The sequence below is a fragment of the Zeus faber genome, assembly GCF_960531495.2.
Source record: "Zeus faber genome assembly, chromosome: 16".
NCBI lineage: Eukaryota > Metazoa > Chordata > Actinopteri > Zeiformes > Zeidae > Zeus > Zeus faber.
This window is the reverse complement of record NC_137202.1, coordinates 18818174-18833617: the sequence shown is the minus strand read 5'-3', so window position 1 is coordinate 18833617 and position 15444 is coordinate 18818174. Positions and strand designations below refer to the sequence as shown.

Here is a 15444-nt window from a genome sequence, read left to right as displayed (position 1 = left end):
CCCTCGTCACATACTCCGTCCAAACAGATACTCTCGAAATGCCTCCATCGGTGGCTGCCGCTCGGCCTTCTAACCCACGCCACGTTTGTTCGTCTTGTTTTGTCCCGTCCGGTTTTCTCTTTCCTAGAGGAGGAAGAGAAGGCGATGGTGGAAGAGGAGCAGGGGGAGGGGGAGGAGGAGGAGGGTCTGACAGGGAAGGACGAAGAGCAGCGTCGCATCGCCGAGATGGGACGACCCACGCTGGGCGAGCACGTCAAGCTGGAGGTCGTCATCGAGGAGTCCTACGAGTTCAAAGTAAGGCTGTGTGTGTGTGTGTGTGTGTGTGTGTGTGTGTGTGTGTGTGTGTGTGTGTGTGTGTGTGTGTGTGTGTGTGTGTGTGTGTGTGTGTGTGCGCGTGCGTGCGTGCGTGCCTGCGTGCCTGCGTGTGCGTGTGTGTGATACTCTGGGCGTGAAGGGAATGTTGAGGTTTCAATGTGACTCCAACGAGCTGCGCTCCTTTCTGAGTCACAGTGGCTTTAATGTGGGACATGTTTGGTCTGTGGTGGTGCAGGCTGCACGGTGCACGTTTTGGAACGTCGTCAGAACTCACACAGAAGGCTTTAGGTGTAAGTCAGAACATTTTTGTTTTTTTTATGTGGTGGCATATTAAGAACTACAATTGTTTTATATCATTTTGTGTAAATCCAACGTAATGGTCAAGAGTTTACATATAAAAATAAGACCCTGACAAAAAGGTTACCACAGAACTCCCTGGGGGAGGAGCCGTTTAATGATATTTTTCAATATTTATGTATTTTAGATATAGATCTAACTACCCCAGATTTATATATATATATATGTGTGTGTGTGTGTGTGTGTGTGTGTGTGTGTGTGTGTGTGTGTGTGTGTGTGTGTGTGTGTGTGTGTATGTGTGTGTGTGTGTATATATATATATATATATATGTATGTATATATTATACTGTTAATATAAAATCATATCTTATGTATGCATATATATACAGTGGGGCAAAAAAGTATTTAGTCAGCCACCAATTGTGCAAGTTCCCCCACTTAAATGAGAGAGGCCTGTTATTTTCATCATAGGTATACCTCAACTATGCACAATGTAATGTTTGTATAATATTATACAAATATACAAATGAATGTATATTTAAGTCAATTTTTTATTATGAACATGCAATTGAATGAAAATCAACCAAACAGCGGATCAGAAAGTTGCAGTCAGTGCATCTCTAGTTGGTAAACATGTTTGGTAACTTCATGAGATGATGCATTCCAAGGGGTCTATCCTAATGATATGAAGCCGTAGTAGCTAGCATACGATGTGATGAGCTACGGTGTGAATAACTGATGGAGTCATTTTGCTGCAGGAACTCAAACACCTGCAACAGGTACGCAGCCACTCTGATCCTGGCCCCCAATTACCTAGACCCAGGACAGGTGTGGCTGCTCAAACCACACCATCCCCACACCACAATACTGTATGTATGTGTGTGTGTGTGTGTGTGTGTGTGTGTGTGTGTGTGTGTGTGTGTGTGTGTGTGTGTGTGTGTGTGTGTGTGTGTGTGTGTGTGTGTGTATATATATATATTAATATGCAAATTTAAGAACATATAGGCCCGTATATAAAATATATATAGATCCAAAAATATGATGAAATGGCACAGACTCCATTTTGTCTGAGCCCTAAAGCAGTTTTCTGTGAGCTCTGTTGATATCATAAAATGTTTTTTCAAAATAATACAACTGTGTGTGTGTGTGTGTGTGTGTGTGTGTGTGTGTGTGTGCGTGTGTGTGTGTGTGTGTGTGTGTGTGTGTGTGTGTGTGTGCGTGTGTGTGTGTGTGTGTGTGTGTGTGTGTGTGTGTGTGTGTGTGTGTGTGTGTGGGGGTGTGTGTGTGGGTGTGTGTGAAATATTGTGTGAAGGCCGAAGGCTGAAGCTTAACACTCCCATGGTTAGGAGGTGGACAGACCGAAGAGAAGGTGGGGCAGCGGCTCAGCTCTCAAGTGATTTATCTTTCCCTTTTAACTTCCATCCTTTTTTGATTTCCCACTTGGATTGAATTGGCTCATCAGGGCCTTTGCAGCGTAATTGACTCCATTTCCAGGTGTTATGGTGTTAAGCTGGACTAATGGTCAGAAATGGTGGAATGAAATTACAGACACGCATAATGAGCAGCAGCTTCAGGAACGCGTCGGTTGCGCGTCACGGACACGCCAACTTTTGAAGATGAATGGATTGAGAGGAGATTTATAGTGAGACTGATAGTAAGACGCTTTGTGACGCAATCATACTATTTACCGTAAATGTGCAGGTTCTGATTCAGAATGTACATTTGCACCGTGTGCAGTTTGCGGTGTAGACTCGCGCTGAAGTGGTTAGAGATTACATGCTGTAGTAGGCGTGGTACCTGGTAGATGTTTCTGGATCTGTTTGATTGATATTTTATCTCTTTGGTCCCCATTACTTTGAAAAACACCTCAAAAACTTGTGACCGCGTAGAGTCAAGTCCACTCCACTGTGCAAGTGAGCGACGCGTTCTAGATCCATCGAGGCGTCGGAAAAATAGAAGCCGTGATGTGGTAATTACTCACAGAAATACCACAGCGTTGTGGTACGCACAAAAATGCACAAACATTTGTAATGACAATTGCATTTTCCAAACCGGACATTCTGGTCGACTGTGGAAGTGTTTCACATGTCACACGAAAATTATTTCAGGTAAAGTTCCAGAGGAAAGTACTTTAAACAATTTGACTTGAGATCCTATGTCACTAGAAATAAAACACTTAAACTCAGTGGAATGGCACTTAATTGCCAAAAGTGAGGACAAAATGGTGTTCATGGGTCAGTCACACCTTCAAATATCACCAATGGAACAAGTGTACTTCCAAGATGTGGTGATAATGATGTTATGCTTCGTGCCACATTGAAGAGGAAGTTAACTTACAGAGGCTATTTTAAGTATCAATATGTTCATACAGATCAGATAAAAACAGCGTTGGTGTATTTGACAATACATAACAAGTGGTATGAGGATGTAGAATTTAACAATGAATGGAATCATCCTCTTTCCAAAATTGAAGAAGATCCAAAAACCACAAACAACAATAATGAATCGATGTGCATTGATAACATTGATGATATAATAATAATAATAATAATAATAATAATAATAATAATAATAATAATAATAATAATAATAATAATAATAATAATAATAGTATTGTTGTTGTTGTTATTATTATTATTATTATTATTATTATTATTATTATTATTATTATTATTTGTCCCGACGTTGCTTGGTGAGAAAGGGAGGTTTGGGACAGGAAGCTGGTTTCATGAGTTTCATGCTACTGCAAAGTTAGTTAATTGTGATTTATTTAAACATGCTCGATTATCAAATGTTTTGAATTTGAACATGAATTCCAACACGCCGCTGCACTGTTGCACTGCATTAGAACAAGACGCACAACCAAAACTCCACTTTTGTGAAACATAATCTTCTGGAACAGTGGGGGACCGGCGACGGCTCTGGACGGACGGCATTTCGGGTTTCATCACTTGTTGTCGTGCACCGCAGTGTTGTGACACTTTAAAGCTGCGACCAGAGGACATCGGTTCAAAGTGAGCGGCGGATTTTGAAGTTGCGCCGGCCTCACTGACAGCTTGCCAATTAAAAACCTGCTCCCCAGCTGGGCTCCGGCCTTCCCGGCCCGTTTCTCTTGGCCTCGGTGAGATTGCGGAACCCAGACGGCCGCGCAGAAAGCCGTGACAACACACAGTTTAATAACCATTCCCATCGGGGGGGGGGGAGGGCGGGGCGCGTGAACTGAGGCCATCAAATGAAATCGTGTGGGAGGTGTGTGGCATGCTTTTGGCAAACACCACTCCGACTAAAGAGAAGCTATCTGACATTTGGGACTGAAATGATATGAATGCATTTTCACGGACACCGTGAGGTCTTGCCACGGCCATGGTTTATGCAAAGACGTGCAAAATGTAATAACATGGATCAGTGGTTCGCGCCGGGGCCTCACAGCAAGAAAGCTCCGGGTTCGAACCCGACGGGGGTTATCCACCCCCCCGCGTTCACGTGGCTTTCCTCCGGGTGCTCCGGCTTTTTCGACTCCCCCACGCCAAACACATGCAAGTCAGGGTTGGACACTTCTTGCCGGATCCTATCACAGGCAGGCACCGGAGGCACCGGGTCCGGATCTGGAGCTGCTCACAGATACGTAGGAATAGCAAAACAGTTTGAAGGCAAACCGAGAGCGATTGAATGAAGTATACAAAAAAAAAAAATGTTTGTCCATGCACGGAGGCATCTCCCGTGCTCGTTTCCTCGACGACGCCACGACGGGGTCAGGGAAGCGGACGAGTCGACCCGAGCGGGCCGGGACCTGCCAGTAAGAAAGTGTCTGCCCTCCAGACTGAAGCTCCTCGGGGCGGCTGCGGATCCATGGCGGTTGGACCGCGGTTGGGCGCTATCGAGGGCGGACAAAAAGCCAATGACCAGCAGCCCTGCGTGGGGTCTCTGAGAAGAAGAAGAAGAATCTTTAATTGTCACGCAACACACCGCACTACAACACATGCACACACACACATGCACACGCTTTGGATGGGGGCCGGTGAAATGAGGCCTCTGCGTTTAACCCATCCTGGCTTGTCCTTCCTCCGGGGGGGGCAGCCAGGAGCAGTGGGCAGCGTTCGTGGACGCGCCCGAGGACCTGGTGACGAGCGTCCATCGCTGGTCAGACGATGACGTGTGCATGGTTTTGGTGGGGGTCCTTACTGACGTGAGGTGGAGGAAACCCCATGTGAGCACGGGGAGAACATGCAAACTCCACACAGAAAGGCTCCTATTTGGGAGATAACCCGCCTGGAGCACGGTGCCAGGCGGCAATCGAACCCAGGACCTTCTCTGCTCCCCCTAAACGCTCCTACAGGAGTCTTCCACTCCCCTTCCCCTTCCTTTATCCCAATAACGGCTCTACAACGCTCCCAGCCGGACTCGCAGTGTTGATTTGATCAGTTTCCCGATATCTTTTGTGACCAGTTGGGTTGAAGTGCTAAAGGGCCTCCTTCCGTCTCTTGGCAACAGGCAACAGTTGTCGCCAGTTCCCGGGTACTTTCTGCACCTCAGTTGAGGTTGCTTATTAGAAAGGTAAAAGTACTGCTCAGCTGCTCCCTGCTGGTGTGACTCCAACCTCCCTTCGAATGTTCACGGTGTCACGTTTTGTTTTTTTTTGCTTCATTCAGTTCTCGGTAACACTTGTCGGGTCTGGGACCACACCCTAACTCTGCGTAAGAGTTCATTTTCTCTCGACGGCCATGTTTGCTTGCGGCGTCCCGTCTCTACGGCTTGCCGCTTCCCCGCCAGACCATCATGTTCGTACTTTTTATTTGTATTGCATTTAGTATTTGTTTTAATCACTTTTGTTTTTGACTGTAATTAAAGCGAGAGTGTTTTGGCCGAATGACGTCCCCCCCCTCTTCAGGGACTGATGCCATTCCCGTTTGGTAATTATATTTTATCTCTCCACTCGGGATCCTTTGTTTTTGTTGCCGTTTCATTATGATTGGGTTGTGCTGCTGCTGCTGGGATGTTTTCCATTGCACAAACAGACTTATCTCGAGGCAAACTGTATCTAATGTCTCTCTCTCTCTCTCTCTCTCTCTCTCTCTCTCTCTCTACTCTCTCTCTCTCTCTCTACTTTCTCTCGCTCGCTCGCTCCATCTCTCCGTCGCTCGCTCAGAACACTGTCGATAAACTGATAAAGAAAACTAACTTGGCTCTGCTGGTTGGAACGAACAGTTGGAGGGATCAGTTCATCGAGGCCATCACTGTGAGCGCCGGTAAGACACGCACGCACACGCGCGCACACACAAACACACACACACACACACACACACACACAAAACCCACATAAACACAGATAAATGTCACATACACACATCAGGCTGACCAGCTTCGATTGGAATCAAAGCGGGAGCTGATTGGCTGTTTAGTTCTCGTGTTTCAAAGCTGATTGGATCGGAGGGGCTCCACTTCCAGGACGTGACTGGGAGCCCATCGGATATCGACGCATCAAACCATTTGCCGATGGCATCGGGGCAGGGGTGGGATCAGGTGGCTGAAGAGGAACGCTGGCCCGCCGAGCTGGGTTTCCTGGTTGGGTAGACAGGCAGACAGGTGCTTCATTGACTTTATTCACGGCGGCGTCAGGGAGACCACGGCGTCCCGGCAGCGCACATCAAAACAACTGCCGGTGATAATGACCACAAAATGAAATGTGAAAATCGAAATATGAAAAGAAGGTGCCGATAATATATGTGAGGGAAGAAAAGTGAAATATGCGATTAAAACCTCACAGTTAACCGTGCACAATGAAAACAACAATGAAAACAATAGTCAGTCCCAGCCCCTTCCACTTAGTGGCGCACGATTCACAAACCATTCATCCTTAGCGAACTGGTCTTTGAAATGACACGGGGAGACTGGAGTCACTCCGGCGAAGGAGTCGATCAATCGCGACTTGGTAACTGCAGCTGAACTAGCTGAACCAAAAATGAACCCCTCAAATAAGGTGGAGGCATTTTCCATAACTCGCATGGAGTGCGACTGATTTACCCTTAGCGCTCCACCAAAATGGGACGTTTTGAGAGAAGGAAATGACCCGACCGGCTGAAAAGAAGAGTCGGACGAATGGAGCGACCGTTTTTTTTTACCGAGTCACAGAGAGCCCGAATCTGCAAAAGGAGCCAAAGCTCTCATCGCTAATTCCACAACGCAGGATAACTTGTGGTAAAAGATATTCCTCATGTCGAAAGCCGTCATGGAAATCTTCACAAGCTTCACTCAGAAAGTGGGCGGGTGAGAATGAATGAGACGCATTGAGAAGTGCGCCGTGTATCACGCTGGCGATGGCTTTATATGGCTTTAAATATTATTTACATCGTTGAATATATTCATTTTATAATTCTATTATGTTTTATGATATTATATTCTTTGCATTTTTTTTAATATATTTTTTTTATTGCTCAAAACTCTGATCCTGCAGAGCGACGTGTGAGGCTCTGAGCAGGTCGAGCTGCAGGGGGAGATTCGTTTTGATGGTTTCCGCGCTGGAGCGTTCCAGTTGTGTAGCTAAACTACAAAACATTCACAGCCTCAAAGACTCCTTAGCGCGCCGTCCCGGCCGTGACATTTTCAAAGCAAACCATAGGATGTCAAGCCGGTGTGTAGACGACGTTGTCCAACGTACTGTACTGTATTTTATTATGGTCTGTAATTGATCTTCCTCGTACCGGAGCTTCTGGGAAAACGCCAGTGATGGGTCGAGGTGATCGTCCCAAAAACAAAACTGGGTGCTGGGGGGGGGGGGGGTCACGGAGATGGTGTCCCCATTACGCAGGTGCTAGTTTGGTTCCAGAGGGAGGAGAAACAAAGTAATATAACCTACATCTAAAATAACAACACACTGTCCCGCGCGCCCATCGCTCCACCTGGTTGGGAAAGTGAAGGGGAGGACGTCAATCGATTTTCTTTCACCTGATGGTGAACTGTTTTCATTGTTCAGTGAACTAATAATAACTAATAATAATGTATATTTTTATTATATGATTTTTTGATGTTGATTATTATATTATTATTCCATTATTTATAATATACCAGGTGAATTTATGATACCTGGACATACATTTTATTGTTGTGAAACATTTAAGTATAAAAAAGAAATAGTAAAACCACACAGTAAAACACCAATTCAACTCCAACCTTTAAAGCCATTTACTTTTGATAATTGCAATAATAATTTCTTTTGTTTTATTGTGAACTCATTAAAGTGATGATAAAGCGCTAAATGATTAAAGATATACACACTGATCAGCCACTACATTAAAACCACCACTAATAACCACTAATATAGTGTCTGCAGGTGTCCTGTGGTCTCTGGCACCAATACGTTAGCAGCAGATCCTTTAAGTCCTGGAAGCTGCGAGGTGGGGCCCTCATGGATCGGCATGTTGTTCCAGCACATCCCGGTGATGCTCCATCAGATTGGATCCTAACCCCGACCACATGATGTCGAAGACAACATGATTCATCAGACCAGGCCACCTCCTTCCATTGCTACACGGTCCAGTTCTGACGCTCACGTGCCCGTTGTCGGAGCTTTCAGTGGTGGACAGGGGTCAGCATGGGCACTCATACGCTGCGGCGCACTGTGTGTTCTGACACCTTTCTATCACAGCGGCATTAACCCTTTTCACCAATTTGCACCACAAAGCTCTTCTGTGAGATCGGACCAGACGGGCTGGACTTCGCTTCCCACGCTCATCAATGCGCGTGGGGGGGGCGTCCGTGACCCTGTCGCCGGTTCACCGGTCGTCCTTCCTTGGACCACTTTTGTTAGGTACTAACCACTGCGTAGCGGGAACACCCCATAAGACCCGTGGCTTTGGAGACGCTCTGACCCAGTCGTCTAGCATCACAATGTGCTCCTTGTCAAAGTGGCTCAGATCCTTACGCTGCTTCCAACACATCAACTTCAACTGACTGTTCACTTGCTGCCTCGTATATCCCACCCAGTGCCATCGGAACAAGATGAGCAATGTTATTCACTTTGCTCACGTCACTTGTCAGTGTCACTTCACCTGTCAGTGGTTTTAATGTTCTGGTGTATCGGGGTTCGGCGTATACAGTATATGTATAATAAATGAAAAATAGAAATAAGAAATTAATATATAATAATATTATACTGATGTTTATTATATATTATCATATTATAAATTGATTAATTATGATGACATACATTTTGTTTTTGTGAAGTAATTTAAATGAAGTATTTTTGTCCGTCAGGTGAGGATGATGATGATGAAGACTGTGGGGAGGAGAAGCTTCCCTCCTGCTTCGACTACGTCATGCACTTCCTCACCGTCTTCTGGAAAGTTCTGTTCGCCTTCGTCCCTCCCACAGATTACTGGAACGGCTGGGCATGCTTCGTGGTCTCCATCTGCATGATCGGCCTGCTCACCGCCCTGATAGGTACTGCTTTATACCCTGATAAGCATTGGTTTATAGTACCCTGATAGGTACTGCTTTATACCCTGATAAGCATTGCTTTATAGTACCCTGATAGGTACTGCTTTATACCCTGATAAGCATTGGTTTATAGTACCCTGATAGGTACTGCTTTATACCCTGATAAGCATTGCTTTATAGTACCCTGATAGGTACTGCTTTATACCCTGATAAGCATTGCTTTATAGTACCCTGATAGGTACTGCTTTATATCCTGATAGGTACTGCTTTGTAGTTCCCTGATGGGTACTACTTTATACCTTGATAGGTACTGCTTTATAGTACCTTGATGGGTACTGCTTTATAGTACCCTGATGGGTACTGCTTTATATCTTGGTAAGTACTGTTTGTAGTACTCTGATAGGTACTGCTTTATACCTTCATAGGTACTGCCTTATAGTACCCTGATGGGAACTGCTTTGTAGTACCCTGATAGGTACTGCTTTATAGTACCCTGATGGGTACTGCTTTATATCCTCATAAGATACTGCTTTATAGTGCCCCAATAGGTACTGCTTTATGGTACCCTGATAGGTACAGCTTTATAGTACCCTGACAGATACTGCTTTATAGTACCCTGATAGGTACTGCTTTATAGTACCCTGATAGGTTCAGCTTTATAGTATGGTACTACTACTACTACGAGTATAGTGATCAGGACAAGTTGACTCCTGCTTTTCAAATGTTCTTCATCAGAGCAACCATTCATTTCTTCCAGAACAAGGCAGTAGAATGATTAAGGTGGATGCTGTTTCAAATGGTGATAATGTGCTTTTTCTTATTTCTTTTCTTTTCTTTCCTCCAGGTGATCTGGCCTGTCACTTTGGCTGCACTGTCGGTCTGAAGGACTCCGTCACGGCCGTGGTGTTCGTGGCGCTGGGAACCTCCGTACCAGGTGTGTGTGGGTGTGAAACCAGAGGCAAACCAGAGTGAAACCAGACTGGAACCAGACTGAAACCAGAGGGACACCAGTCTGAAACCAGAGTGACCCGACTGGAACCAGAGGCGAACCAAACTGAAACCCGGGTGAAAACAGACTGAAACCAGAGTGACACTGGAGTGATACCAGAGTGACACCATAGAGAAACCATAGCGACGCCAGACTAGAACTAGACTGAAACCAAAGTGACACCAGTCTGACACCAGAGTGAAACCAGAGTGACACCAGAGTGAAACCAGAGTGACACCAGTCTGACACCAGAGTGACACCAGTGGGACACCAGAGTGACACCAGTCTGAGACCAGAGTAACAACAGTCTGACACCAGTCTGAAACCAGAATGACACCAGTCTGAAACCAGAGTGACACCAGTCTGACACCAGAGTGACACCAGTCTGAAACCAGAGTGAAACCAGAGTGACACCAGTGGGACACCAGAGTGACACCAGTCTGAGACCAGAGTAACAACAGTCTGACACCAGTCTGAAACCAGAATGACACCAGTCTGAAACCAGAGTGACACCAGTCTGACACCAGAGTGACACCAGTCTGAAACCAGAGTGAAACCAGAGTGACACCAGTCTGACACCAGAGTGACACCAGAGTGACACCAGTCTGACACCAGAGTGACACCAGTCGGACACCAGAGTGACACCAGTCTGAGACCAGAGTGACACCAGTCTGACACCAGTCTGAAACCAGAATGACACCAGTCTGAAACCAGAGTGACACCAGTCTGAAACCAGAGTGACACCAGTCTGAGACCAGAGTGACACCAGTCTGACACCAGTCTGAAACCAGAATGACACCAGTCTGAAACCAGAGTGACACCAGTCTGAAACCAGAGTGACACCAGTCTGAAACCAGAGTGACACCAGTCTGACACCAGAGTGACACCAGTCGGACTCCAGAGTGACACCAGTCTGAGACCAGAGTGACAACAGTCTGACACCAGTCTGAAACCAGAATGACACCAGAGTGACACCAGTCTGAGCCCGGTCTGCAACTAGTTTGAAACTAGAGTGACACGACTGAAACCAGAGGGAAAACAGACTGAAACCAGGGTGACACTGGAGTGACACCAGTCTGGAAACCAGAGTGACTTCAGGCTGAATCCAGTCTGAAACCAGAGTGACCTTTAAATATTTTCTAACTTACAAAGAAAACCCCCTAAATAAATGTATGGACGCCTTATGGCTGAAAATGTCAGATGTTATTATTAAGAAATGTTTTTATCGCTCTCTCTCTCTCTCTCTCTCTCTCTCTCTCTCTCTCTCTCTCTCTCTCTCCCTCCATCCAGATACGTTCGCTAGTAAAGTAGCCGCCACCCAGGACCAGTACGCAGACGCTTCTATTGGGAATGTGACAGGCTCCAATGCTGTGAATGTGTTCCTGGGCATCGGGGTGAGTCACACGACTTGATCTCATTGATTGATTGGCTGCAGGACAAATAGAAGTGGCAGCACCAACAAAGTAGCTATAGTAGTAGTAGTAGTAGTAGTAGTAGTAGTAGTAGTAGTGGTAGTAGTAGTCATAGTAGTAGTTGTAGTATAAGACAAGGTGGTAGTGGTATTAGTAGTTGGAGTAGTAGAAAAGGGCAACGTGGTAGCGGTATAGGCGGCGCGTGGCAGTCCCGCCTGCCACATGCTCGTGGATTGCTCTGACGAGCAACAGGCGTACAGCCACCTCAGATCCCAGACCCACTTACCTCGACCCGAGACAGGTGTGGCTGCTTAAGCCACACCACACAGCAGTAGCAGTCGTAGCAGTAGTAGAGACAGAAGTAGTAGTTGAGGTGCTTCTAGTAGTAGTAGTAGTTACAGTAGTTTTACTCAGAGCAATTCCTGTATCAACGATAACAGTGATTTTAATACAGTAAAAACGACAAGATCGCTCATCAGATCACATCACGTCGTGTTGACAAGTTGCGGTGTTTTTCCCTCCGGCCGCCAGGTGGCGTGGTCCATCGCCGCCATCTACCACAACAGCCATGGGGAGGAGTTCCGCGTGGACCCCGGCACGCTGGCCTTCTCCGTCACGCTCTTCACCATCTTCGCCTTCATCTGCATGGGCACGCTGATGTACCGCCGGCGGCCAGACATCGGGGGCGAGCTGGGCGGGCCGCGGACTGCCAAGGTCCTCACCACCATGCTGTTCGTCAGCCTCTGGCTCCTCTACATCCTCTTCTCCTCCCTGGAGGCCTACTGCCACGTCAAGGGCTTCTAGAGGGGGTGGGGGCGGGGACGGAGGGAGGGGCGGGCGGAGGAAGAGGTGTAAGTCGGTCCGACCGGTCGGCGGGACGGGAGACGGAGAAGAACAAGAAGAAGCGCGAGAAGAAAGGATCGATCCGTCCGTCCCCTCTTCTTCTCACGGGGAAGCGGTTGAGTCGTCCCTGGGTGGACGAGGAGACGAGGGAAGACGGATCGCGAGCGACGGAACGAGGGAAGGGCTAAGGGAAGGAGAGGAAGGAGAGGAAGGGCTAAGGGAAGGAGAGGAAGGGCTAAGAGGAGGAGAGGAAGGGCTATGGGAGGGAGAGGAAGGGCATCGTAAGCCACAGAGTTTAGGAGAAGACGGGGGAGAGAGATGAGGAAAGAAACCGAGGGGAAAAACCTCCCAATCAGATGATCACTGATCAGTTCCTCAACTGTTTGCTTTTAAACTGCTGATTAAAATGAAATGAAATACAGTTTTACACAGTAACACAGACACACACACACACACACACACACACACACACACACACACTACAATGAACGCACCATTCAATGTTACACTGTTATCTGAACGTGGGGGGTGAGCTTTGGGATTGTGTGTGTGTGTGTGTGTGTGTGTGTGTGTGTGTGTGTGTGTGTGTGTGTGTGTGTGTGTGTGTGTGTGTGTGTGCGTGTGTGTGTGTGCGTGTGTGTTTGTGCGTGCATCCGCGTGCGTGCGTGAGAGACTCTAGGAGTGAAGGGAATGTTTTTTGAAACGCAGGTGGAGGTTCCAATGGCTACGTTCACACCGCGAGCCTTTATCGCTCGGATCCAATTTTTTTGGGTTTGGCTGCTCACGTTCTGTTTTCGGAACGCGGCCAACATCAGACCCCAGTGTTGAGGGGGGGTCGCGGCCCCCGAACCGACCCGCGTGCGCAGAAGCAACAGAGACGTCGCCCGCGGCGCGCGGCCCTCCGGAAGTGACCGCGGCCCCGGTGGTTGTCGGGCGCCGTGGGAGCGCGTACGATGCCCGAGCTCGCGGATGAGCTCTTTAAATCCCTCAATGAGGAAATTGGATCAGATAAGGAAAAACAACATGCGCAAATTTGCAACGTGCAAATTTGCGCATGTTGTTTTTCCGGCAACGCGTTGGCGGCGACGCGTGGGCGCTCCCTCGCCGGTTCGGTTCGGTCCATTTATTTATGTATCTATCTATTATTTATTTCCGCTCCCCGCGCCGCGTACGCTGCTGAACGGTGGCGGGCGGCGGCGGCGGCGGCGGCGGCGGTGGCGGCGGTGGCGGCGCGCCTCGTTCCGCCTGCACCCCCCCCCCCCCCAAAGTTGGGAGCGAAAATTCAGAGTTTATTGTGGAAACACGGGGGGTGCTTATTTTTATCCCAAGTGACGTGAAAGCCGCGTGAATTCCGAATTTTCACCGTTCGGACGGAGGTGGCGCTGCGAGAAAAAAATTAAATAAAAAAAAATCGGCCCTGTATCTGATTTGGGGCCGCACATGAAAGTCTCCCAATTTCCGAATCGAAAAGATCGGATTCCACGTGATCGGGGGGGGGGACACAAAAAGCAGATCCGTGTCACGTGTGAGCAAAAAAAAAAAAAAAAAAGATGGCGGCCCGCAGCGTGAACGTAGCCTTCGGCGGCCCCGCCCGGCCGGGGGGACCGGCTCCTGGGCGCCGTCCGCTCCCCCCCAGCGCCCCTCGCTGACGCTTGTTCGCTCGCTTGCGTCGTTTCTTTCGCGAAAGTCGTCCGAGCGCGACGTGGACTGACGTATGGATTTCGATCCCCGGAGAGATTTCGTGTCCGTTACCTTTAATGAGGCCGCGTCCGGTAAGACGGAGCGGCCGTTTGTACCACTTGAAGCTGTTAAAGAGAAAATAGAGATTTAGCCATGAATTAAAGAAAAATAAAATAAAAATAAAAAATGTAAAAAAAAAAAGGATCTAAGTTAATGTTACCGTCGTGCGTTTTAAACCTCATTGAAGACATCATCGCCCTCACATGTGGGATCCGATTTGTTTTTTTTAAGTAAATTGCAGACTCTTGCAACCCCGCCCCCGAATCCTCATTGGCTAGGGGTCGGGCAGGGGTCGGGTTGGGTGACCTCCTCGTCAGCCCGTCGCTGGCCGTTTGCCGAACCCTTCTTCCTGCGGCTGCAGGAACCGTCCCCGTTCCATCGGCGCCTGAAATGCTCACGGGCCTCAGAACTCCTCGCCACCAGGGGGCGTTTCTTTACGCCGGGTCTCCAGATGTTGCGGAAAAAAATCCAATGAAAACCGAGAGGCCACACAAACCTCAAAGACACAATCAGTCGGTTGGCTCCAGGTTGGCTCCCGTATCTTTGCCGGGCTCGACAGTAACAGTTGCCCGGTTGCTCAGTTGGCCATTGCCAAACACTATAGACATAGAGTATGAATCGTGCAAACTAACAACTAACTATTGTTCATATCACTTTCCTTGTATTGATTATATTGTATATGAGCTACAATACAGGATCAGTATCACTCAATTATAGAATGATTGATATTCTGCAACCGTTTTGCCAGCCTTGGCAACCAAAAGCTGATGCATGGCCGCCAACTTGGCAACTTGGCAACCACCTCTGTAAGTTAGCGTCGGGCCCTGCTTTTTGTGAGCTTTGTCGGCTTTTGTATCAACTGCTGCGATAAAATGGTTTGAAAAACACGACAGTGCAAGATATAATTAAATGATGAATGATATATATATATATATATATATATATACACACACACAAATATATATATACACACTATATATATATATATATATATACACTGTATATGTGTATATATACATATACAGTATATATATATAAACTGTATATGTGTGTATTTATATATATATATATATATCCACTAAGCACTGATGCACTCCACATTCAGCGTTTAGCCGCTGGTGTCAATCTGAAGTGCGGTTTAAAAGTGGAGGAGGTGGAGAAGGTTTGACTACTGACAAACGCTGTCTGTGGACGTGCTTCCTGAAAGGAATGTATATCAAAGGTACACTGTCCGTATATTTTGGGCCAAAAGACTTGACGTTGGCCTCAAATACAAGAAATATACATTTCCAAGCCTGTCTGGAAATATGTAAAAAAGAAACTAAAAGAAACAATGTATTTCTGAAAGCCCAAACAGACTGCCAGAGAGGTTTACATTTCTGACTGTTAATAATACTAATAATATACATATATATT

General features: G+C 47.1%; 1 protein-coding gene across 1 annotated transcript in view; it reads left to right on the top strand.

The window, feature by feature from the left end:
* Positions 1-12249, top strand: part of slc8a1b (solute carrier family 8 member 1b) — a gene marked incomplete at both ends in the record, with an annotated part of 78318 nt that extends 66069 nt beyond the window's left edge. The window contains 6 exons of the mRNA XM_080017172.1: positions 128-294; positions 5759-5858; positions 8863-9048; positions 9890-9979; positions 11324-11427; positions 11977-12249. Coding sequence (XP_079873298.1) covers positions 128-294; positions 5759-5858; positions 8863-9048; positions 9890-9979; positions 11324-11427; positions 11977-12249 — 920 coding nt within the window. The remainder of the gene's footprint in view (positions 1-127; positions 295-5758; positions 5859-8862; positions 9049-9889; positions 9980-11323; positions 11428-11976) is intronic.
* Positions 12250-15444: the final 3195 nt, after the last annotated feature.